Here is a 22,968-nt window from a genome sequence, read left to right on the forward strand (position 1 = left end):
TGTGGGAGGAGACCGGAGCACCCGGAGGAAACCCACGCAGACAGGGGGAGAATGTGCAAACTCCACACAGAGAGTCGCCTGAGGCGGGAACTGAACCTGGGTCTCTAGCGCTGTGAGGCAGCAGTGCTAACCACTGTGCCGCCCTTCTGCTTAATCATTAGAAATGACCAATTGGAAAGTGTCTGACCTTGATCCAAGGCCAGTCGGACTGAAATCCTTGCTGGCCACTTTATTTCCCAGGCATCATATCGACAAAGCTTTGGGGGGTGGGGGTGGCATGTGTGTGACTTATGCCAATGACAAGGATGTGGTCAAAGGGTGGCTGAAGACCCTGCCACAGGATGGTGTAGCAAGAGGGTCAGTTTGTAAAGATGGGAGCCTGTTGACTTCAAAAGAAATCTGGAAGGACTGAGGAACAACAGGGCCTTTCAATTGGGTCTTGTTAACCTAACAAGGGTAATGAGGGATGGGCAATAAACGGTGGCCCAGCCACAGCCCTTGATTGAATAAAACAAAACTGCTCGACTACTGACATCCGGCCTTATACTCTTACTCATTCTATCATGGGTCTCTGGCAAGATGCCCTTCAGTAACTGCCCTTGAATTGGATATTTTGCCATCTCAGAGGGAGGTTAAGAGTCCACCACATTGTCGTGGATTTGGAGTCACAATCGTGTATTTGCTGTCACCGTCCTCTTCCCTGGTCAGAATCCATATGACCCACTTGGTTTTGAGTTCTCGAGAGGAAATCCACATGGCAATCTAATGAGAAGGAACCCTTGTCTTAAACAAGATGTAGTTCATTGAATTATATCAATGAGGCAGAGGTTACATTGGAGTGCGAGGTGGTGTTACTGGGACAATAAGGGAGAGCTCCATTTTCAGCTGTAGTGATTGGAATGCGGGCCAGGCCGAATCCATTGAGTAGGAGATCCCTGATTGGGGTTGTTAACTAGGGGACAATCAGGGAGCCTTGGCTCATAGGTATAAACAGGAGTGCCAAAGCCTCCTCATTCTAGGGACGGACTTTGGATGAGCTAGTCATAGTCCATTTACTGTGCACGTGTAAATAAAAGGTGACTTGGTGATGGGATGCCTACCTTCTTGGAGGTCTTTTGTAGGCCTTACTCCCTTAAAGTGCAAAGCTATTGCCTCACCTGAGTTATAGAATCCCAACATTGCAGGAAGAGGCCATTCGGCCCATTCAACTCATCTAGCCTGCAGTGAATTGTTGTAAAAAACCATCTGGTTCACTAATGTCCGGCAGAAGAACTCTGTTGTCCTTACCTGCTCTGGTCTACATGTGACTCCAGGCCCACACCAATGGGGTTGGTTCTGAACTGCCCTCTGAAATGGCTCAGAAAACTGTTTAGTTCAAGGTCAAGGTCAATGAGGCAACAAAGGTTCCCCTTGCAAATGGTGCCCACCACCTATGAAACAATACATTTTTGAAGATATTCTCCGAAGTTGTCCCGACTCCAGAGACACAGTCACTACTCTACCTTCATGGTGTCTCTGAGGGAGCTGTATTCTAGCCAGTTTCTCAGCACAGAACAGCATTGTGCTCAGTGAAGGGGAAACACCAACTTACCGCGTCTCCTTTGAGTCCTCTCTGCCCTGTGCCTCCGGGCAATATCAATCCAGACTCTCCCTGAGAAAAAGGAACAGCACACAGTGAGGCAACGCATCCTCTCTCTGATTAAAACCCCTGACCCAAATCAAAGTCAGCATCACACACTGATTCCATTTTGCAGTTATTTGGGGTTTAATGTCATAAAAGACCAACTTATTCTCCTCTCTGCCTTCCATGAGAGATCTGAGTTATGACGTTGCAATGTTTTCTTGCATCATCAGGACACTGTTGCTCATATTGTTACGATTTAAATGGGGAAACTGTACTAATAATTGAGCTCAGATTAATTAACTGTGTAGCAATCCAATTTCAACCACCAACATGATCAATTTGGTTTGTAGACCTCTATGCAGGACAACAGTGCTAGCTCAGTTGGCCAGACAGCGTTTAAGGAACATATGAGGACTCTGGGTCTATATTGAAGGTTAAGGGGGGATCTAATTGAAACATCCAGAATACTGAATAGCCTGGACAGAGTAGATGTTGGGAAGGTGTTTCCATTGGTAGGAGAGACTGGGACCCAAGGACACAGCCTTAGAGTAAAGGGGAGACCTGTCAAAATGGAGATAAGGAGAAACTTCTTCAGCCAGAGAGTGGAGAATCTATGGAATTCACTGCCACAGAAAGATGTGGAGGCCAGGTCATTGAGTATATTGAAGACTGAGGTAGATGGTCAGGGGATCAAGGGTTTTGGGGAGAAAGTAGGAGAATGGGATTGAGAAACTTATTAGCCATGATTGAATGGCAGAGCAGACTCGATGGGCTGAATGGCCTAACTTCTGCTCCTACGTCTTACGGTCTTTTGGACAGCTGCTTTGCGATGAATAGCGATACTAAGAGTGTGGGTTCAGTCCCTGCAGCAGCTAAGGTTACCATGGAGGTCTCACTTTCACAAAATTATTCCTCATCTGAGGTGGTGCTGACCCACAGGTTAAACCATTTCCAGCTGTACCTTGCTTAATGAGAATCTGGTACCTTTAATTCAGAGCTGTTTTTGTCATTATCAGGAAATGAGCTCTATTTGTTGAAAACGCACATTCTTCAATGAATGGTAGAGGAAGGAATTACTAATCTACGACTATGCAACTTAAACTATTCCCCTTTGAAAGTCAAAATGTACGAAAACACATATACATTCATGAATAAAACAGACAGTTTGATACATATATTCTGGATGAAAAAGATGTAGACAGGGGAAACAAAATTCTACATCATAAAGGTAGATTAAGCATCTCTCAAAATGCCTTTGATTTTAGCAATGATAACATGCTGGTGTCTGTAGTGATATTTATAGCTTAATTTGATAATTGATGGACCAAGGTTCTTTCTCACATTAGAATTTTTTCTCCCAAGGTGCTTAGTTTTGTTTTGTTTTTTGCTCACGCAAAGGAAAGGGAGAGAGATGATTCCGTTTGCCGTCTCTGAATGGTTATGGTTTTCCCCAAATCTGTAACAAACTGAAGGTCAGCCAATCCTAGGGCTGTCTTCTACTGGCCTTGTCCTTCTAGACGGTAGCGGTTTCAGGGTTTGGAAGGTGTTGCCTAGGGATCCTTGGTGAGTTGTTGCAGTGCATCATGTAAATGATACGCACTGCTGCCACTGTGCCTTGGTGGTGGTGGCGAAGGGTGCGGATGTGGTGCCAATCAAACGGGCTGCTTTGCCCTGGGTGGTGTCGAGCTCCTTGAGTATTGTTGGAGCTGCACCCATCCAGTGAAAACGAGGGAACACAGTTTCGGAATAGCTGGTCCCCTGCTTCATACCGAGGAAGACTTTCCTCAGGGAGTTAGACGGTGGAATTATTTTTTCCCAAAAAGCTGTGGAGGCTGGTCACGGCATTTACTGAGGGCTGAGGCTTTTGATAGACAAGGGAGTCAAGGATTATTGTGGTGGCGGTGGTGGGGTTTCAGGACTGGACCGTGGAGTTGACTTCACAAGATTGGCCATTATCTTATCAACTGGTGCAGCAAGCTTGAAAGGCTGAATGGCCTATGCAGGGTTGCAGAAGATACAAAAATCGGTGAGATGGTAAATTGTGAAGATAGACTCAGATTACAGGAGAATATAGACTGGTCAGATGGGCTGATCAGTGACAAATGAAAATCTGGATAAACGTGGGATCAACGTTCCTTAAGGGGACCCTCGAACATGCACACCAAGGTCTCTATGGTCAGGGGATAAAGTGGTTCAGGAGGGTATGAGACACTTGCCTTTATTTGACAAGGCACAGAGTTTAAGAGCAGGGAGGTTACACTGGAACTGCATAAAACGTTGGTTCGGCTGCAGTTAGAGTACTGTGTGCAGTCCTGGAATCCATATTACAGGAGGGGTGTGAATGCACTGGAGAGGAAATTTATCAGGATGTTGCCCGGGCTGGAGAGTTTCAGTTAAGAAGAGAGGCTGGACAGGCCAAGGCTGTTTTTCTTAGAGCAGAGGAGACTAAGAGGGTACATGGTCGAGTTGAGGGGCATAGGAAGGATAGACAGCAAGAAACTCTTCCCTTGATGGAGGGACCAATGACCAGGGCTGGGGGGGGGTTAGATTTAAGTAAAGGGATGCAAGGAATTCTTTTTCACCCAGGGTGGTGGGAATCTGGAACTCCCTGCCTGTAAGGGTGGGAGAGGTAGGAACCCTCATCACATTAAAGAAGTATTTAGATGTGTACTTGCAATGCCAAGGTACACAAATGATGGAAAATGGGACTAGAATAGTGAGGTGATTATTTTCGACTGGCACAGACTCAATGGGCTGAAGGGCCTTTTCCTGTGCTGTAAGCTCTTTGCCTCTGTGTTCCAATGTAGACTTGGAGCAGACACAGGGCCAAAGGGCATAATACTGTGCTGGAATTTCTACACAATTATTTGTTGAAAGCAATCTTTTCTGCTGTATGCCTTCAGTATCCTTACCTTCTCTCCTTTGACTCCAGGCAATCCTGTGATTGACTGAAAGGAAAAACACATATTGAAACAAGAACTTCCATGAAGTCTGCTTTGAGTTATTTGCCTTCAATTCCAACCCAGGTGCTACTCTTCACACAGGACTTGCTCAGATCAAAAAATACACCGCAATCCCCCCCCCCTCCACCCAACCTCAAGCCGTTCCAGTCACTGTCCCTCAGAGTTTGTCTTGACACCTATCCTCTCCCTCCCACGTCATTCACAAAATCAAACTGAACCAAGAAGGATTCTTCAACTGGACAAAACAATCAGGAACTGTGGATGCTGGAATTCTGAATCAAGGAGAGGAATTGCTGGATAAACTCAGTAGGTCTGGCAGCATCTGTGGAGAGTGAAACAGAGTCGATGTTTCAGGTCCAGTACAGCTCTTCTTCAGAATAACACCCAAGATGTTTCCCTCCAACGACACTGTCAGACCTGTTGAGGCTTTCCAACCAGTTTTGGTTTTTTGATTCTTCAACGAATTAGGCTTCACGCTTTCAGAACATCAATGGCTCTTGTTGTCAAGAAGTGTGTGACTCACAGTTCCATTTGACACGTTGGAGAGACAAAAGAGGTAAAAACAATAACTGCAGATGCTGGAAAGCAAATACTGGATTAGTGGTGCTGGAAGAGCACAGCAGTTCAGGCAGCATTCAACCAGCAGCGAAATCGACGTTTCGGGCAAAAGCCCTTCAAGATGGCTATCCCTGTCTGTGATGGTCGTGTCTGCCTTGTAACCGTTTTGCCCTTAGTCCGAGAGTGACACCTGTCTGCAAGCTCTTTCTGTACACTGTAATACTCTTCTCTCTCACACACTTTCCCCTCGCTCCGAATTAGAAGGTCTAGGTTCAAGTTCTGCATGCTCCAGATTGGAAAATATTCATCTTTCACACGTATAGACTGTACCAGCCTCTCTTCACAGTCTCCTGCATATCATTGTTAGATCCTAATGTACATCACCATGTCATTATCACCTCATTAAACCACAACCAAGCCAGCCCTCACCCTCACTGCAGCAGCAGCTGTGATAGATGTGAACATGCACAGAGGCATCTCGATGCTCCTGGTAGAACATGGGCCAGGGTCCTTGATCTGAAAGAAGCGGGGGTTGGGGAGGGAGATCTGGTAAAGTGAGAAGGGGTGTATTGGGACCCAGTGAAGGGGTAATGGGATTCTGGGGTAGGGAAGGTGTTGTTGGGATCCAGAAGAGGGGTAATGGGACCTGGAGGTGGGGAGGGTGGTTTGGGGTGTGGAGGTGGGGGTCAATGGGATCAGAGCAGGATCAGTTGTTGCGACCTGTAGTGGGTACATGGGGTTGTTGGGGCCTGGTAGTGGTATTTTGGGACTTAGAGGGAGGTGGTTGTTGGGACCCAGAGGCCAGGTCCTGGGATCCGATAGTGGGGGGGGGGGGGGGGGGGGAGGATTTGTTGGCACTTAGTGGGTCTTCAGACTCGGGGGGGAGGGGGCGTGCGGCAGGGAATATTTGAGACCGAGAGATGGGGTTTGGAGATCAGTGGGGTGGGAGGTATTGGCACCCAGCAGAGGGAATCCTAGGAAAGGGGGAATGGGGAGATGGCCCCAGGAGTGGGGTTAGTTGGAAAGTTGGGGAAGAAGGAGACTTGTGAGAGTGTGGTTGGATAATGGGACCTATGAGAACACTCACCACGCACCCCACCCCTCACCCCACCCTTCACTATCCAGAGCTCAAACCCCATTTCAGTTGCAGGGGTCAGCACGTGAGCCACTTTGTGGCAAACAAAGCTAATCCCTCGACCACATGTTCAGGCTCCTTACTCCCTCAGGCCTTGTTCCTGGGGGTTAATGACGAAGAACCACGAGTTGCTAATCTCACAGCCGTGTCATCGCATGACTCCTGGTGGCAGGCAGCAACGGAGGGTTTTGTGTTGTGTGGCACTGCGGGTAGAAGCTGGATTTGGTGGTGTTAATGTGCCCCAACTAATTGCAAATGCTGACACATCTCGCTGATGCCAGGTTGAGACAGTGTTGGAGTAGGGTTGGTAATTGTCTTTATTTGCTTGAGTGTCAAACATCAGTGAGGTGAAAGTGAGGACTGCAGATGCTGGAGATCAGAGTCAAGGTTATTTATCATGGTGCTGGAAAAGCACAGCAGGTCAGGCAGTAGCCAAGGAGCAGGAAAATTGGCGATTGGGGCAAAAGCCCTTCATCAGGAACCTGCCCGAAACATCGATTTTCCTGCTTCTTGGATGCTGCCTGACCTGCTGTGCTTTTCCAGCACCACTCTGACCTTGACCCCGTCAAACAGCAGTTACCAACAAGGAGCTGGGAGGTTTAAATACAGGCAAAGGAGAGAGAAGAATTTTTGTTCTCTCCAATACAAACCACTTCCATCTGCCATTTCACAGATGTCACCGCAGCTTTGCAGCTGACTGCATGGTCTACAAGGAGAAAGTGAGGCCTGCAGATGCTGGAGATCAGAGTCGGGAGTGTGGTGCTGGAAAAGCACAGCAGGTCAGGCAGCATCCGAGGAGCAAGAGAGTCAAACGTTTCAGATATAGGCTTATGCCTGAAACGTTGACTCCCCTGCCCCTCTGATGCTGCCTGACCTGCTGTGCTTTTCCAGCACCCCACTTTTTGACATTGCATGGTCTATGGGCTATTGGGACAGCTCTTGGAAGGAAATCCTTGCCTTTATTCACTCATGGGACATCGATGTCTTAGGCTGGGCTAGCAGTTATTGCCTGTCCCTAGTTGCCCCTTGAGAAGTTGGGGGTGAGCTGCCTTCTTGAACCGTGGCAGATCATGTGCTGTAGATAGACCCACAATGCCCTTAGGGAGGGAATTCCAGCATTTTGACGCAGTGACAGTGAAAGAACAGTGATATATTTCCAAGTCAGGATGGTGAGTGGCTTGGATGGGAACTTGCAGGGGGTGGTGTTCCCATGCATCTGCTGCCCTTGTCCTTCTATATGGAAGTGGTGGTGAGTTGGGAAGGTGCTGTGAAAATCTATTTTCCAGATATGATTCCAACCCATGGAGAGGTTTCCCCCTATTGGCCTTGACTCCAGTTTAGTTCAGACCCCTTGATGTCCCATCTAGCCTTGATGTCAAGGGCAGTCACTCCCATCTCCCCTGATGAACACATGTCGGCTCTGCAGCCTCTCTGCAGAAATTACCTTTTGCTTCAGAATTCTTTGATGCCATTAAAGCAGAAGACACTTGAGTGAAACACAAATGCCCACTGCCAATCATTGCCCTACAGTATGGTGGTCTCACCCAAAACTGCCCTCTGGGTAGAATCATATAATCCCTAGAATCATAGAATGGAAACAGGCCATTTGGCCCAACAAGTTCACACTGACCCTCTGAAGAGCATCCATCCAGACCCATTCCCCAACCTTATTCCTCTGCATTTACCTCGACTAATACACCTAACCTACACATCCTGGAACACCAAGGGTAATTTAACATGGCTAATTCACCTAAACTGCACACAGAGTCATAGAGATGCACAGCATGGAAACAGACCCTTCGGTCCAACCCGTCCATGCCGACCAGATATCCCAACCCAATTGAGTCCCACCTGCCAGCACCCGGCCCTTATCCCTCCAAACCCTTCCTATGCATGTACCCATCCAAATGCCTCTTAAATGTTGCAACTGTACCAGCCTCCACCACATCCTCTGGCAGCTCATTCCATACACGTACCACCCTCTGCGTGAAAAAGTTGCCCCTTACGTCTCTTTTATATCTTTCCCCTCTCACCCTAAACCTATGCCCTCTAGTTCTGGACTCCCCGATCCCAGGGAAAAGACTTTGTCTATTTATCCTATCCATGCCCCTCATAATTTTGTAAACCTCTATAAGGTCACCCCTCAGCCTCCGACACTCCAGGGAAAACAGCCCCAGCCTGTTCAGCCTCTCCCTATAGCTCAAATCCTTCAACCCTGGCAACATCCTTGTAAATCTTTTCTGAACCCTTTCACATTTCACAACATCTTTCCGATAGGAAGGAGACCAGAATTGCACACAATATTCCAACAGTGGCCTGATCAATGTCCGGTACAGCCACAACATGACCTCCCAACTCCTGTACTCAATACTCTGACCAATAACGGAAAGCATACCAAACGCCTTCTTCACTATCCTATCTACCTGCGACTCCACTTTCAAGGAGCTATGAACCTGCACTCCAAGGTCTCTTTGTTCAGCAACACTCCCTGAGACCTTACCATTAAGTGTATAAGTCCTGCTAAGATTTGCTTTCCCAGAATGCAGCACCTCGCATTTATCTGAATTAAACTCCATCTGCCACTTCTCAGCCCATTGGCCCATATGGTCCAGATCCTGTTGTAACCTGAGGTAACCCTCTTCGCTATCCACTACACCTCCAATTTTGGTGTCATCTGCAAACTTACTAACTGTACCTCTTATGCTCGCATCCAAATCATTTATGTAAATGACAAAAAGTAGAGGGCCCAGCACCGATCCTTGTGGCACTCCACTGGTCACAGGCCTCCAGTCTGAAAAACAACCTTCCACCATCACCCTCTGTCTTCTACCTTTGAGCCAGTTCTGTATCCAAATGGCTAGTTCTCCCTGTATCCCATGAGATCTAACCTTGCTAATCAGTGTCCCATGGGGAACCTTGTCGAATATCTTTGGACTGTGGGAGGAAACCCATGAGGTCACAGGTGAAAGTGCAAACTCCACACAGATGATTGGCCGGGGCTGGAATCGAACTTGGGTTCCTGGCGCTGTGAGGGGCTGTACTAATGAACCCAGTGTGAGTTGCTGTGCGGGTTCTCATGGCTTTTTGAACTCAGCTAACCTGGAATAATTTGGTCGCCTCGTAAGGAAAGATTAGACCTGTACCCTCTGGAGTTTAGAAGATGCAGAGGTGACTTAATCGAAACGCATAAGATCCCGAGGGGACTTTTTATTAATTCATTCATGAGATGAGGACGACGCTGGCTGGGCCAGTATTTATTGCCCAAACCTAATTGCCTAGAGGGCAGTTAAGAGTCAACCACGCTGCTGTGGGTCTGGACTCACATGTAGGCCAGACTAGGTAAGGATGGTAGTTTCCTTCCCTGAAGGACATTAGTGAACCAGATGGGTCTTTCTGATCGGCAACAATGGCCTCATTGTCACTTAAATCCAGATACTTATTGCATTCAATTTCCACCAGCTGCATCGTGGGAGTCATACCTGGGTCGCCTAAACATTACCAGGGTCTCTGGATTAACAATCCAGTGATAATATCACCAGGCCTACTGCCTAGCAACTTGACCAGGTGGATGTGGCAAGGACGTTGTAGGAAATTCTACAACATTAAAACTAAGATATTACCCACTTAAGACAGAGATGAGAAAACCCTTTATTTCTCTGAGAGAATTGAAAGTCTTTCAAATTCCCTTTCGTCAAAAGGCAATGGATGCCGAATCTTTAAATATTTTTAACGCAGACATTGATAGATTCTTGATGCTCAAGGGAATGAAAGATTATCGGGGGGATAGGCAGGAATGTAGAGCTGAGGTTAAAATCAGATCAGCCACAACCTCACTGATTGGTGGAGCATGCTCAAAGGACTGAGTGGTCCATTTTTGTTCATTGCCCATATGTTCACCATCACCCCTGGTGTGAGCTGGGCCTGTGATAGGCCTTATCCTTTGCATCCACAGGACCTCAATTATTTCCCTGGAAAATCAAAATTAGCTTACCTCTCCAGGGGGTCCCGTGTCTCCCTTCGGTCCAACAGGACCTGGAATTCCTGGACTTCCCTGAGAAAATAATCAAAATCCCAAATGAGTTGAATGTCAATTACCTGAAGAATTCACAGCAATGCATCAGATTAAAGTTGTGTGTGAGGGAAATCTAGGCTATTGGATTCCCTGAGAAACCCCACGAAGGGGTAATAAAAATTAATAATGGAAATAAATATGAATTATTTTGGGATCCCAGCTGTAACTGGACAAGTCAAATCCCAGATTAAAAATTAGTTTTGTATTCTGTTAAACGTGGAGGTTGGTGACTTAACACATTCACAAGAGTCTGCCAGAGTACTTTGAACATTTTTAAAAAAGCCTACTATGAAATAAAACTATATTACACTATACAAAAAGGTGGAAATGTTTCATAATAAACAACAGAAATAAAATTGAATTCAATTATTCTTTTAATCTGCACAATATCTGTATGAACACCCAGTGAAGAGCTTCTGTCATCTCCACACTCAGGGTCCTTGTTCAGGTTGAGACAGAGTCAACCATTTATCTTTCAGCAAATATCTGTGGATTCATTAGATTTTATTTTCCTTCATCTGGTATATCTCCATGAGACACCTAAAATAAACAAGCAAACTAAAGTCACTGTCACTTTAGGTAAGAACAAAGACTGCAGATGCTGAAAACCAGAGTCTAGATTAGAGTGGTGCTGGAAAAGCATAGCAGGCCAGGCAGCATCCGAGGAGCAGGAAAATCGACGTTTCGGGCAAAAGCCCTTCATCAGGAATAGAGCCCTCACTGTCACTGTAACCTTGTTGCAAATGTAGGAGTTCCCTAAAGTCAGTTCTAGCCGTCTCTTGTAGGATTTCCTACTGGAAAGCTGAACACCTCAACCTACATCCTCTGGTACATTTCCTACACACACACTTCCAAATTTATCTGGTTTTCAGTATTCACAGCATAGCATAGTTTTTACCCCAACTACCTTTGAAGGTTGTAAAACTTCATTAAGATGTTCCTCGCACTAAGCTACCAAGTTTACAAACCATTTTTACAAAATGAGCCCCTTACTGACACTGGAGGGGGATACAGAGGAGATTCACTACATTGATTCCAGAGTTGAGAGGGTTGGCTTAGAAGGAGGCATTGAGTGGGCTGGGACTCTACGTATTGGAATGTAGAAGAATGGGGCGGGGGGGGGGGGGGATCTTAATGAAACATATAAAATTATGAAGGAAATAGATAAGATAGAAGCAGGGAAGTTGTTTCTACTGGTTGATGTAACTAGAACTAGGGGCATCGCCTCAAAATAAGGGGGAGCGGTTTTAGGACTGAGTTAGGAACTTCTTCCCCCAAAGGGTTGTGAATCTGGGGAAATTCCATGCCCAGTGAACCAGTTGAGGCTTCCTCATTGAATGTTTTTAAGGCAAAGATAGACAGGTGTTTGAACAGTAAAGGAATTAAGGGTTATGGTGAGAGGGCGGGTGAGTGGAGCTGAATCCACGAAAAGATCAGTCATGATCTTATTGAATGGCGGAGGAGACTCAAGGTGTCAGATGGCCTACGCCTGCTCATACTTCTTATGTTTTCCTTAATGCTCAAAATACGAAACATAAATACTGAATTCCATGTTAAAAGTTGTGCTCAATGATTGTACCAAAAATAATGGGAATTGCTGACAAAGAACAATACAATCACATGGTTGGTAGAGGTCACACTTGATCACAAAGAGAACCATTGTAAGTATACAATGGTTACATTGCTAGATTGGTAATCCAGTGATCTAGAGTAATCACTGAGGGAGATCGGTTCAAATTTCACCACAACTCCTAGGGATCGAAATTTAAGTTCTAGAGTTTTGCTAAGAAATAGAAGCATTTTATCAAAGATTTTCATTTGGTCTATATCAGGACAATTCACAATAAAAAGGGAAAACGACCATTTTATAACATATGAGAAGAGATCACGGACATAATTTTAAGGTGGTTTAGAGGGGATTTAAGGGAAATCCTTGTCACTCAGAGGGTGGTGGGGGTCTGGAATGCACTGCCTCAGAATGTATTTGAGGCGGGAAATCTCACCACCTTTAGAAGGACTTGGATGAGCACTTGAAATGTCACAACATTCAAGGCTATAGGCCTTGTGCTAGAAAGTGGGATGGCTGTAGATAGGTCGGCACAGATTCGATGAGCTGAAGAGACTCCTCTGCACTGTGTGACTCTGTGCCTGACATGTGGACTCTGACTGGCAGAGGCATTGCTGTGGGTAAAGCACCAGTCAGATGATGATTGACAGTTCAATTCTCAGGGCAATGCCTTGACCACAAGAGTCAATCTGATTGGTTTAACTTTAAATAGTCTTGACAGTTAACTGTCAGTCATTATCAGATGTGTTTCCATGACAATTAACGATAGCTTCATGGTCACCACTAATGACATGAGCTTTTCACTTCAGATTTATAAATTGAATTGAAATTTCACCTGCTGCCCTGATAGGATTTGAACCCATGGCTCCGAAAGCATTAATCATAGAGTCATACAGTCATAAGGTCATACAGCATAGAAACAGACTCTTCGGTCCAACTTGTCCATGCCAACCAGACTTTCCAATCTGACCTAGTCCCCATTTGCCCGCATTTGACCCATATCCCTCCAAATCCTTCCTATTCATGCATCCATCCAGATGCCTCCATCACTTCCTCTGGCAGCTCATTCCATACACACACCACCCTCTGCGTGACAAAGTTGCCCCTTAGATCCCTTTTCAATCTTTCCCTTCTCACCTTAAAGCTGTACCCTCTAGTTTCGGACTCCCATACCCTGGCGAAAAGACCTTGTCTGTTCACCCTATCCATGCCCCTCATGATTTTACAAACCTCTATAAGGTCACCCCTCAGCCTCCGATGCTCCAGGGAAAATAGCCCCAGCCTATTCAGCCTCTCCTTCGAGCTCAACCCCTCCAACCCTGGCAACAGCCTTGTAAATCCTCTCCGCATCCTCTCAAATTTTACAACATTCATCCTCTGGAAGGGTGATTGGATTTGTACGCAGTATTCCAAAAGTGGCCTAACCAATGTTCTGTACAGCTGTAACATGATATCTCAACTCCAATAACTCAATATTTTGACCAATGAGTCTACACTTCTGGATTATAATTCCAAGGTATCAACATTGCGCCACTATCTCCCCCTACATTTAGTTTTGCAAAGTTCACTTGTGACTCAGATTATGGTAAAAGAGGTTAAGGGGAAAGCTCACTGAAATGTTTAAGATGATCGCAGGACTTGGGAAGACACGTAAAAAGAACTATTTATTTCTACTGGTGAGAAGAGTTCAAGATAAGAGGGCAAGCCTTTCTCTGAGAAACAGGCTGTTCAGAGGTGAATGCACAAAGGGCAGTGGAAATCAGAAACCCATTTGTATAAAAGGCTGGTGAGAATCTCAAAAGCGAAGGTGATAGAATTTCACTCGGTGATACATGGGATATGGATCATGATGTGTAGACAGATTTATGGTTAGTGATCACCAAATTGAATGGCAGCGCAGTCTAGAGGGACTGAATGGCCTCTTCCAGCCCCTGTTTTCTACGTTCACCCTAAATGCCAGTACACGGGTGGTAATCCGAGTAACCAGCCAGGTGTATGACCAAGATGTTAGAGGACGGTGATGTGCAATAATTGATTATTTACCCTTTCACCAGGAAGTCCCTTCTCTCCCTCTTGTCCTGGAAGTCCATCTCTTCCCGACACCCCTGGTTTCCCGGGGTCTCCCTGGAAGTTAATTGATCTCACTGTTAATCTGCACCGAGGTAACAGTCAATGAAGCAAGCATATGGAAGATGGAAATGCTTAAAACCTACCATTTGTCCCGGTACTCCGGGAGGTCCCTGGGACCCCTGTAAAAGTAACAACAGATAGTGAGCATTGGTACTATCTGAAAGAAGAAAGTGAGGACTGCAGATGCTGGAGACCAGAGTTGAAAAATGTGATGCTGGAAAAACACAGCAGGTCAGACAGCATCTGAGGAGCAGGAGAATCGATGTTTCGGGCATAAGCCCTTCTGAAGAAGGGCTTATGCCCGAAACATCGAGTCTCCTGCTCCTCGGATGCTACCTGGTCTGCTGTGTTTTTCCAGCATCACATTTTTCAACTACTATCTGAAAGGGTAAGTTTACCCCTTTATTTCCTCATAATCCAGACGAGGTTCTGGTTTCTTTGTTGGAAAGTTATTCGTGCATGCATGGGAGATGCACACACCTAAAAATGGTGTAAAGCTCATTGTAAGAACAAAGTTTTATGCTTTTATTTTTAAAAATAACAAGCTTCCAAACAAGTATTTTTACAGATAACAAATCCCAATCAAACGTTTGCAAGTTTACTCACTCATATTTCTATCCAACTGTGTTTACATAGTCAGCATTCCTGATTTGTATTAGGGATGGTACAATAGCCCAGTCAGCCTCTCAGTTGCATCCATTGACAACTAGGGTAGACAATAAATACTACCCAACCAGTGATACCCACATCCCGTGAGTGACCAATTACAAAAAGAATGCTCTTGGTACAAAGCTGATGCTTATAGAAGTTTTGGACTCTGGATTCAGGAGGTTTTTTTCAATTTAGGCCTTGCCCACTAGCATGAGCCTGGGGCCTAGAGTTCAGCAGGAAGCTGAGAAAATGTGCAAGGCCGTACTAGGCAGCTTGTGACAATGAGGCCTCGCATCATGGAGCAAGGTGCTGCACCAAGATCTCATGTTGTCGTTGCATCCCTTCCCCAGAACATTGGGTGGTGACAACCATTGCCTCGATAGCAACCAGACAGGTTTGATTGGTGGCCTCCATTGTTCCTGTCACGTGATGGGCCATGGAGCAATACAAAGTGCCATTTCATTGGAGATGTCCCACTCCTATCAGTTATTCCATATGATGAAGAATGCAACAATTCTTAGCAGAAGTAGGTCAAACACGCATTTTAAATACAACTTGCCTAACTTCAAATCTATTGACATTTGCACCCTCCCCTCCCCTCCAGTGAAGCTGAAGCAGTGACAAATAACAGCCAGTTGGCAGAGTGGTTCACTGGTTAGCACTGCTGCCTCATAGTACCAGGGACCTGGGTTCAATACCAGCCTCAGACGACTGTGTGGAGGTTGCACATTCTCCCTGTGTCTGTGTTGGTTTCCTCCCACAGTCCAAAGATGTGCAGGTTAGGTGGATTGGCCATGCTAAATTGCCCACAGTGTCAGGGGATATGCAGGCTAGGAGGGTTAGCCATGGGAAATGGGGTTATACAGATACGGTAGACAGCTGGGTTTGGGCGGGGTGCTCTTCTTCAGAAGATCGGCGCAGATTTAAGGGATCTCCCCCTGCACTGTAGGGATTCTATGATCATATGAACAGCAGGAGGCTCATATGGAGCAGAAGCTCTAGCATAGAGCTGTTGGGCTGAATGGCCAGCTTCCATGATGACATAATAAACACTACATTTGCTGTAGGGCTGTATTTAAATACGCAATATTCAACCGCAACTAGACCTCAGCTGCAAAGAAGAACCATGAACGTAACCTGTTACATACCGCAGTGCCAGGAGCACCTGGATTTCCTGGAAGTCCCATGTTCCCCGGAGGACCAGCTGGGCCCTAGACAGAAAGATGAGCATTATCAATGAACACCATCCAAATAAGTAAGCACAATAAGGTACAACCCTCGGGGTGGAGGGGAGACACCCCCCATTGTCACAACATTGACCTCTCACATCCAATCTCCCCTCCTCATAACTTCTTCACAGCAAGACAATGCCAAGAATTAGTAACTAGTTTTGCTCATCAATAACCTGACCAATCAGATTACTGACAGTGTACGGGCTCTGGATTGCTTCTGTCGATATATAATCAACCTATTCCATGACAGCTCTGGAGCAAGTGAGTCTTGAAGATCCTTCATGCATGCCAGGACTCTCTGCTCCACCACACGAAGCGGCTGAGGTGGGGGGGGGGGGGGGGGGCAGAGACTGTCACACATCTCCTGATGTAATGTGCCTTTGTAAAGGGAAGTCTGGAGAGGGATGCAATGTTTGTTTGTTGAGGTTTGTCCTGACCAGCTCTGTGCTCTGCAGTCTGTCCCCCGGGATGCACACCGAGACAAACATCAACTGCAGCTAGAGGACCATCAACTCGGTGAGAGACGCTCTTTGGTCTGCCTGAGACTTGTTGGTCTTCCAGAGCAAGGAGGTGACCTTGACCGAGTGTCGCAGACAGACACCTTCCAAGGTCCAGGAGTACGTTCTGAGGGACGCACTGAAGCTTGGGGCAGCTATTGACAAGACGCTGTGGGGAAAAATCACTGTCTAAGGTCTTCCTGCTGAAGTACATTTAGGGTGTGTTTAGTTATCAAACTCTCCCAGTGCCACAGATATAGGGAAATAGTATCTTGTACAAGTAAGAAATATCTTAGGTTTTTGTAGCTGCCAGGAGAATCCAACTCCAATGTTTATTCTCAATATGCTAAGACTGTACAGAACTGAACTGCTTTAATGAATATCTATTAATATAAAGATCTTTATAAATGAAACATATTTTTGAAATAAAAGGTGGGACTTGAAGTCCAGAAGGAATGTGCCATGTCTTTATGCTGCAATCCAGAAATGGCACTGCCATGGTCAATCTGCTGACCTTCAATTACTTAGTGAAGGTTTAATGCCAATCCAATGAGCTATCCAGAAACCAGCCAGTGGTTATACTCTTTACCAATAGAGAGAGAAAGGAGCTAGGTCATATTTCTTCCATATCCAGATTGAGATGTCATAAAGTGATAATCTCCTGGCTGGTATGGGGGTAGAAGAATTAAGGTTATGGGGGTTTGATGGAGTTGGGTGAAGAATGGTTGGAGATTTGTGTGCAGCGTATGTACTATTTGGACCTGTTAATGTAAATGCTTTGAGCCATGGAGGTATAGTGATTAATTAAGTCAATTTCTCTTGCTATTACCTTATGGTTCCTCAAGTTTTACCGGAGATTATACAAAACAAAAGACCCAAGAAATATTCTGGGTTTGAGTTCTGCCATGGACGATGGTGGAATTTGTATTCAATTAAAAATAAAATCTGGAATTAATGGTCTAATGATGAGCATGAAACTGTTGTTAATTGTCAGGAGGAACAAATTCATATCCAAGAAAATGCTGTACTTACCCAGTCTGACCTATACGTGACTCCAGACACATAGCACCATTAACTGTTGAAAGGGCAATAAATGCTGGTCTAGTCAGCACCACTCACACCCCCGTGGATGAACTGAAAGGACATGTTTCACAGAGATCACAAACCTCCAACCCTCTTCAACACGAGTCAGTACTTTTCCCTGTGTACTGCACAGTCAGTTAGCTGGCCAGTTTATCCTGTGTGAGTAATGCCTCTCCTGCAACCAATAGCCAGCAGGAATGTTTGACCATGGAAATACAATGATAGCAATCATCTTGTCTGTGCTGAGAAAGGAGGGTCAGTGTCACAGGAATATTTTGCAGTTAAATCCTTGGACCTTATATCTGCAAACAATCCTGATGTATCGAGGTTTATTGCTTGTTGAGGTACTTACTTGAATGCTTGGCCCTTGATCACCTTGGTTTCCCTGTCACAGGAAAAGCAGAGGCTTTGGTTACTGGTTGAATTTAATACCGAGACTGAAATTTGAGCCAAGTGGCTGAATGGTTACTTTCTAACACAATACTCAGAGCACACAGAAGGGGCCTCACCCCCTCTCCCTCTCTCTCCAACAGTCCCTCAAAGCGAGGGAGACATTTGCCACAGACACTGTGCTGATCTGACTGACTAGGAAACTCTTATGCTCTGACCCCATCCCAAAAGCATTTGCAATCCAATGACCAATCCCTGAGACTCCCTTTTGAACCAAAATAAAGGTCCTCCGAAAAGTAAAAATAATATTCCCTCCACTCCATCCCCATCAAACACCCTTGGGACAGGGAGTAAAGCACAGAGTAAGTTGTCCTCTACTCATTTGAACTCAAAGTAAACTAAAAACCAAAGTCCCTTCAGCTACGTTTCTGTCAGGGTAGGGACATCAAGGAGTTAAAATACAGAGGAAAAATTCCCTCTATTCATCTGAACTGAAAATAAAGTCCCCCAAAAACCATCTCCATCAAACACTCTTGGGATAGGAATAACGAGGGACTAAAAGACCCATTCAAACTGAAAATAAAGTTCCCAGCCACCAAGTCCTTTACTGGGATCTAAACTCGGAGTTTCTGGTGCACAGGTATGGACACTACCCAACGGGTCATGGATAGGGTAAATAGTCAAGGTCTTTTCCCTAGGGTGGGGGAGTCCAGAATTCGAGGGAATAGGTTTAGGGTGAGAGGGGAAAGATTTTAAAGGGACCGAAGGGGAAACTTTTTCACGCAGAGGGTGATGCATGTTTGGAATGAGCTGCCAGACAAAGTGGTGGAGGCTGGTACAATTATAACATTTAAAAGGCATTGGGAGGGGTAGATGAATAGGAAGGGTTTAGAGGGATATGGACCAAGTGCTGGCAAATGGGACTAGATTAGTTTCAGATATCTGATCGGCGTGGACAAGTTGGACCTGTTTCTGTGTTGTACATCTCTGTGACTCGGTTCAACTTAAGGCAGTCTTAAAACTGCCCAAGGCACACTGTTATAATTTGGAGCCCCTGGCCTTTGCTGATCTCACACCTCAGGTTTCCTTGCAGTCCAGAAATCTTTTTCCACTCCGGAGGAACGTTGGAGAGGGGTAACACAGACTTAAGAATCTAGCAACAGGGAGGAGATGAGGAGAATTTTATTGACAGCGAGCTGTGCTCCTGTGAGAGCAGTGGATCCAATGGAGACTTCCAAACAAGTAACGGATTAAAGGGGAAAGTCTGCACGGACAATTGGGAAAAGTGCAGGCCTGTCAAAGAGACAGCTTCAGCAACAATGGGCCGAATGGCCCCTTCCTATTTGGTACAATCCTATGAATGGCCTCTCTCAGTGACAATCACCCTATCATCGTGGAATCTGAAGCTTCTTGTGGACAGTAGTAGTGCCGCTCCCTCAGAGCCAGGAGACCCAGGTTCAAGTCCAGCTGCATTACGACACATGAAAGGCTGGGTTTCCTCGATGGTAACTGCACTGTGTTAGCTGATAGCAAATACACTCACCTCCCCCCTCCCCACCTCCCAGTCTTGAACAATACGGGAAGACCATGCCAAAATAGCAATAATTTGATAGCAAGACTGACCTTCACTCCAGGGGGCCCAGGGGGTCCTTGAGGTCCTGGTGGGCCCTGAAGGAGAAGTGAAAAATGGTTAGTATAGTGTAAAAAGCAGCAGCCACTTCTACTTAAACATCCACATTGCATAAAGATCATTTTAAGCGAATGACTGTGCCCATATTTTTTTCTTTCATGGGATATAAATACCCTATTCTTAATAGTTCAGTGAGCAATATGTAGAGAACCACATTGCTGTGGAGTCACATGTTGGTCAGACCAGGTAAGGACAGCGGATTTCTATCACAAGGGACATTAATGAATTAGGTGTTTTTTTTTCTTTCTTCACAGGGGTGTCCATTAGGTATCACAGGTACAGAGCATAATTTGCTGACTGTCATGGTGGGTTTCCAACTCATGTCCCCAGAACATTAACCTTGGGTTGGATTATGAGTAACGTTAACACTATGCTGATGATGGCCTAGTGGTATTACCATTGAACTGTTAACCCAGCTCATGTTTTGGGGGCCTCAGTTCAAATCCTGCCATCTGTTGAAAATCTGGAAGTAAGAGTCTAATGATGACCATTAATCCATTGTCAATTGCTGGAAAAACCCATCTGGGTCACTGATGTCCTTTAGGGAGGGAAACTGCCTGGTCTGGCCTACATGTGGCTCCAGACCCACAGCAATGTGGGTGACTCTTAAACTGCCCTCTGGGCAATTAGGGACAGGCAATAAATGCTGGTCTAGCCAGTGATGCCCTCATCCCATGAATAGATTAAAAAAATCTCCTGGTGCTACAGTACACAGTTTTGGTAAATGATGAACAGTGAAGGTGAGTGAACTCCCTGACCCCTTAGCAGGACTTCTGGGATTTCTCACCATTGATCCTAGGTTAATAACAGGAGTACTTTTTTTTTTATTGATCACTCCATTGCAACACTGGATGCTGTGAGCACAGTTCTGTTGCTAACAACTAAACAGGGATAAGGCATCAAGACAGTGGGGTTTAAAACCTGCAATCCCCTAATTCTGATTTCCTGTGAACCCCCATTCTGCGCCCTCTCTCTCTCTCTCTCCCTCTCCTCCACAACCTCCTTCCCCCCACCCTTGCCCATCACTAGTGGACCGTGTAGACCTTCTGTAAAGCTGAAGGTAGGAACGAATTTTCCCAAGAAGCAATTTTCTCTCAGTGAGCTTGGATTTTAATCTGCGTTTCTTGTCCCACTGGAGTTAATGGAGATCCAGAGTGTGGAGATGGCACAAAATGTTTACACCTGAATACCTCAACCACAGTGTGAGGTTGATTTGATGCACAGATTAATCTACTTCTCATGTCAATTTTTACATGTGAAAGGGGGGGAGGAGGGTAATTCAGAGTTTGATAATCAGAAAGTATTGAGGGGTAGTAGATGTGAATATGTAATAATTTGGTTAGATATGATAATCCTGAGTACAAATTTGAATAATATAGGATTGGATAATATAGACACGTGTACATTAACTGATGCAACACAGTAGTTCCGTTCTCGTGCAATCTCGTGTTATAAGAAAATCTCATAATAGCAGCACTATTTAAACTAGGAGTAAGTGAGGACTGCAGATGCTGGAGATCAGAGCTGAAAAATGTGTTGCTGGAAAAGTGCAGCAGGTCAGGCAGCATCCAAGGAGCAGGAGAACCGACCTTCAGGATTCCTGAAGAAGGGCTGATGCCCGAAAGGTCGATTCTCCTGCTCCTTGGATGCTGCCTGACCTGTTGCGCTTTTCCAGCAACACATTTTTCAGCACCATTTAAACTAATGGGACTAGAATCGCTACATAACCAACACATGCTTTAAAACATTGTGCTTTAGAAACAGCGCCCCCAATAGCAAATTTGTGTTAATGAAACGTGTGATATAGCAGAACAACCTGTACTAACCTGGAATACATAGAGTATAATGAACACTGTTGGGCAGAGATAATGTGTAATGTTTCTATTTGAAAATTGTTGGCTGTAAAAACTGTACAAATTTTTTAAAGTTTGTAGAAAATTGGGGAGCTCTGTGCCTCTTTGATGGGTACATTCCCATGCACGCATGAAGGAACACTGCGACAAAGCTAACCGAAGTCGTGTTCAGCTTTTAATCGATCAAACGGATGAAAGTTTTCCTGTTCAATGTGTGGCAGAAACAATGTGGAGATGCCGGTGTTGGACTGGGGTGGACAAACTTAAAAATCACACAACACCAGGTTGTAGCCCAACAGGTTTATTTGGAAGCTCTAGATTTTGGAGCACTGCTCCTTCATCAGGTAGCTGTAGAGCAGGATCATAAGAACCTTGCTGGCCTTATTGACCGCCCTGTCTAATGCCTCCAAATAGTGATATTCTGCCCTATTAGGGGGACAAGTAACTACAGACATAGACCATTCCTTCTGAGAGGAATGTGGGACAGACAAAACACTTTGCCACATCTCTTTAACACAATGGAGGGAAAAGGATGGAGAACAAAATAAACAGCTCCAGCTCACTGAAGATGTTACCTAGAATGGTGACGAAACGTCTGAAAATGAACCTTCCTACTCAGCGAACAAACCTACATCCAGAACCTCAACCTGAGCTACAAATCTCCTCCAAACTCACTAGCTGCAGGTTAATTTGAAACTTGTTTAGCAGAGATAATGGGGTCATTGCATGTGGGATTGTTCCGAATCTGCACTTACCTGAGGGCCTTGTGAGCCAGGCTCTCCTGGGTTACCCTAATTAACAAACACAAGTTAATCAACCTGCTCACTATCAATTTCTGTTCAGTCCGTAAGATTAACATGCACTCATTCCTTCACAGTAACTTCCCAATGGGTAAGGGCTAGCAATTGACTTACCTCTTGTCTGTCCTGCACCCTCCCAACAAACCATTACTAGTTTGATCATCTTCTTTCTTTGTTTTTCTGGGCTGCTTTGCCAAGGTTACATGGTTATGAAGGGTTAATATTCACTGGCTCTGCCAATCCTACTTATAGGAATGCAAGACCAGGAGTAGGCCATTCAGCCCATTGAGTCTGCCCTGCCATTCTTTATGATCATGGCCTTTTGAACACTTCGATGCCTTTTACTCAGCCCTCCCAACCCCATAACCTTGTACCTCACTGGTAGTCAGAAATCTATCAATCCCTCCCTTAAATTTAGGAGAAAGAGAGCACTGCAAATGCTGGAGATCAGAGTTGAAGAGTGTGGTGCTGGAAAAGCACAGCCAGTCAGGCAGCATCCGAGGAGCAGGAGAATGGACAATTCGGGTATGAGCTCTTCATTAAGAATGAGGGGGTGGCCAAGGGGGCTGAGAGATAAATGGGAGGGGTGGGGCTGGGGGGGAAGATAGCATGGATTGTGAGAGGTAGATGGAGGTGGGGGTGATGGTGATAGATCGGAGAGGAGGCTGGAGCAGATAGGTGGGAAGGAAGATGGACAGGTAGGACCTTTCAAGAGGGCAATGC

At 45.5% G+C, this 22,968-nt stretch overlaps 1 protein-coding gene across 3 annotated transcripts in view; it reads right to left on the reverse strand.

Moving 5' to 3' along the window:
* Window positions 1-22,968, reverse strand: part of col7a1 (collagen, type VII, alpha 1) — a 436,569-nt gene that overhangs the window by 67,511 nt on the left and 346,090 nt on the right. For all 3 annotated transcript variants that reach the window (XM_072581827.1, XM_072581825.1, XM_072581826.1), the window contains exons 86-94: window positions 22,201-22,236; window positions 19,526-19,570; window positions 17,865-17,897; window positions 15,849-15,911; window positions 14,133-14,168; window positions 13,963-14,043; window positions 10,272-10,331; window positions 4,537-4,572; window positions 1,592-1,651 (exon numbers count right to left, since the gene is read on the reverse strand). In XM_072581827.1, the coding sequence (XP_072437928.1) occupies window positions 1,592-1,651; window positions 4,537-4,572; window positions 10,272-10,331; window positions 13,963-14,043; window positions 14,133-14,168; window positions 15,849-15,911; window positions 17,865-17,897; window positions 19,526-19,570; window positions 22,201-22,236 (450 nt within the window). The remainder of the gene's footprint in view (window positions 1-1,591; window positions 1,652-4,536; window positions 4,573-10,271; window positions 10,332-13,962; window positions 14,044-14,132; window positions 14,169-15,848; window positions 15,912-17,864; window positions 17,898-19,525; window positions 19,571-22,200; window positions 22,237-22,968) is intronic.

The sequence above is a fragment of the Chiloscyllium punctatum genome, chromosome 12 (genome assembly GCF_047496795.1).
Source record: "Chiloscyllium punctatum isolate Juve2018m chromosome 12, sChiPun1.3, whole genome shotgun sequence".
NCBI lineage: Eukaryota > Metazoa > Chordata > Chondrichthyes > Orectolobiformes > Hemiscylliidae > Chiloscyllium > Chiloscyllium punctatum.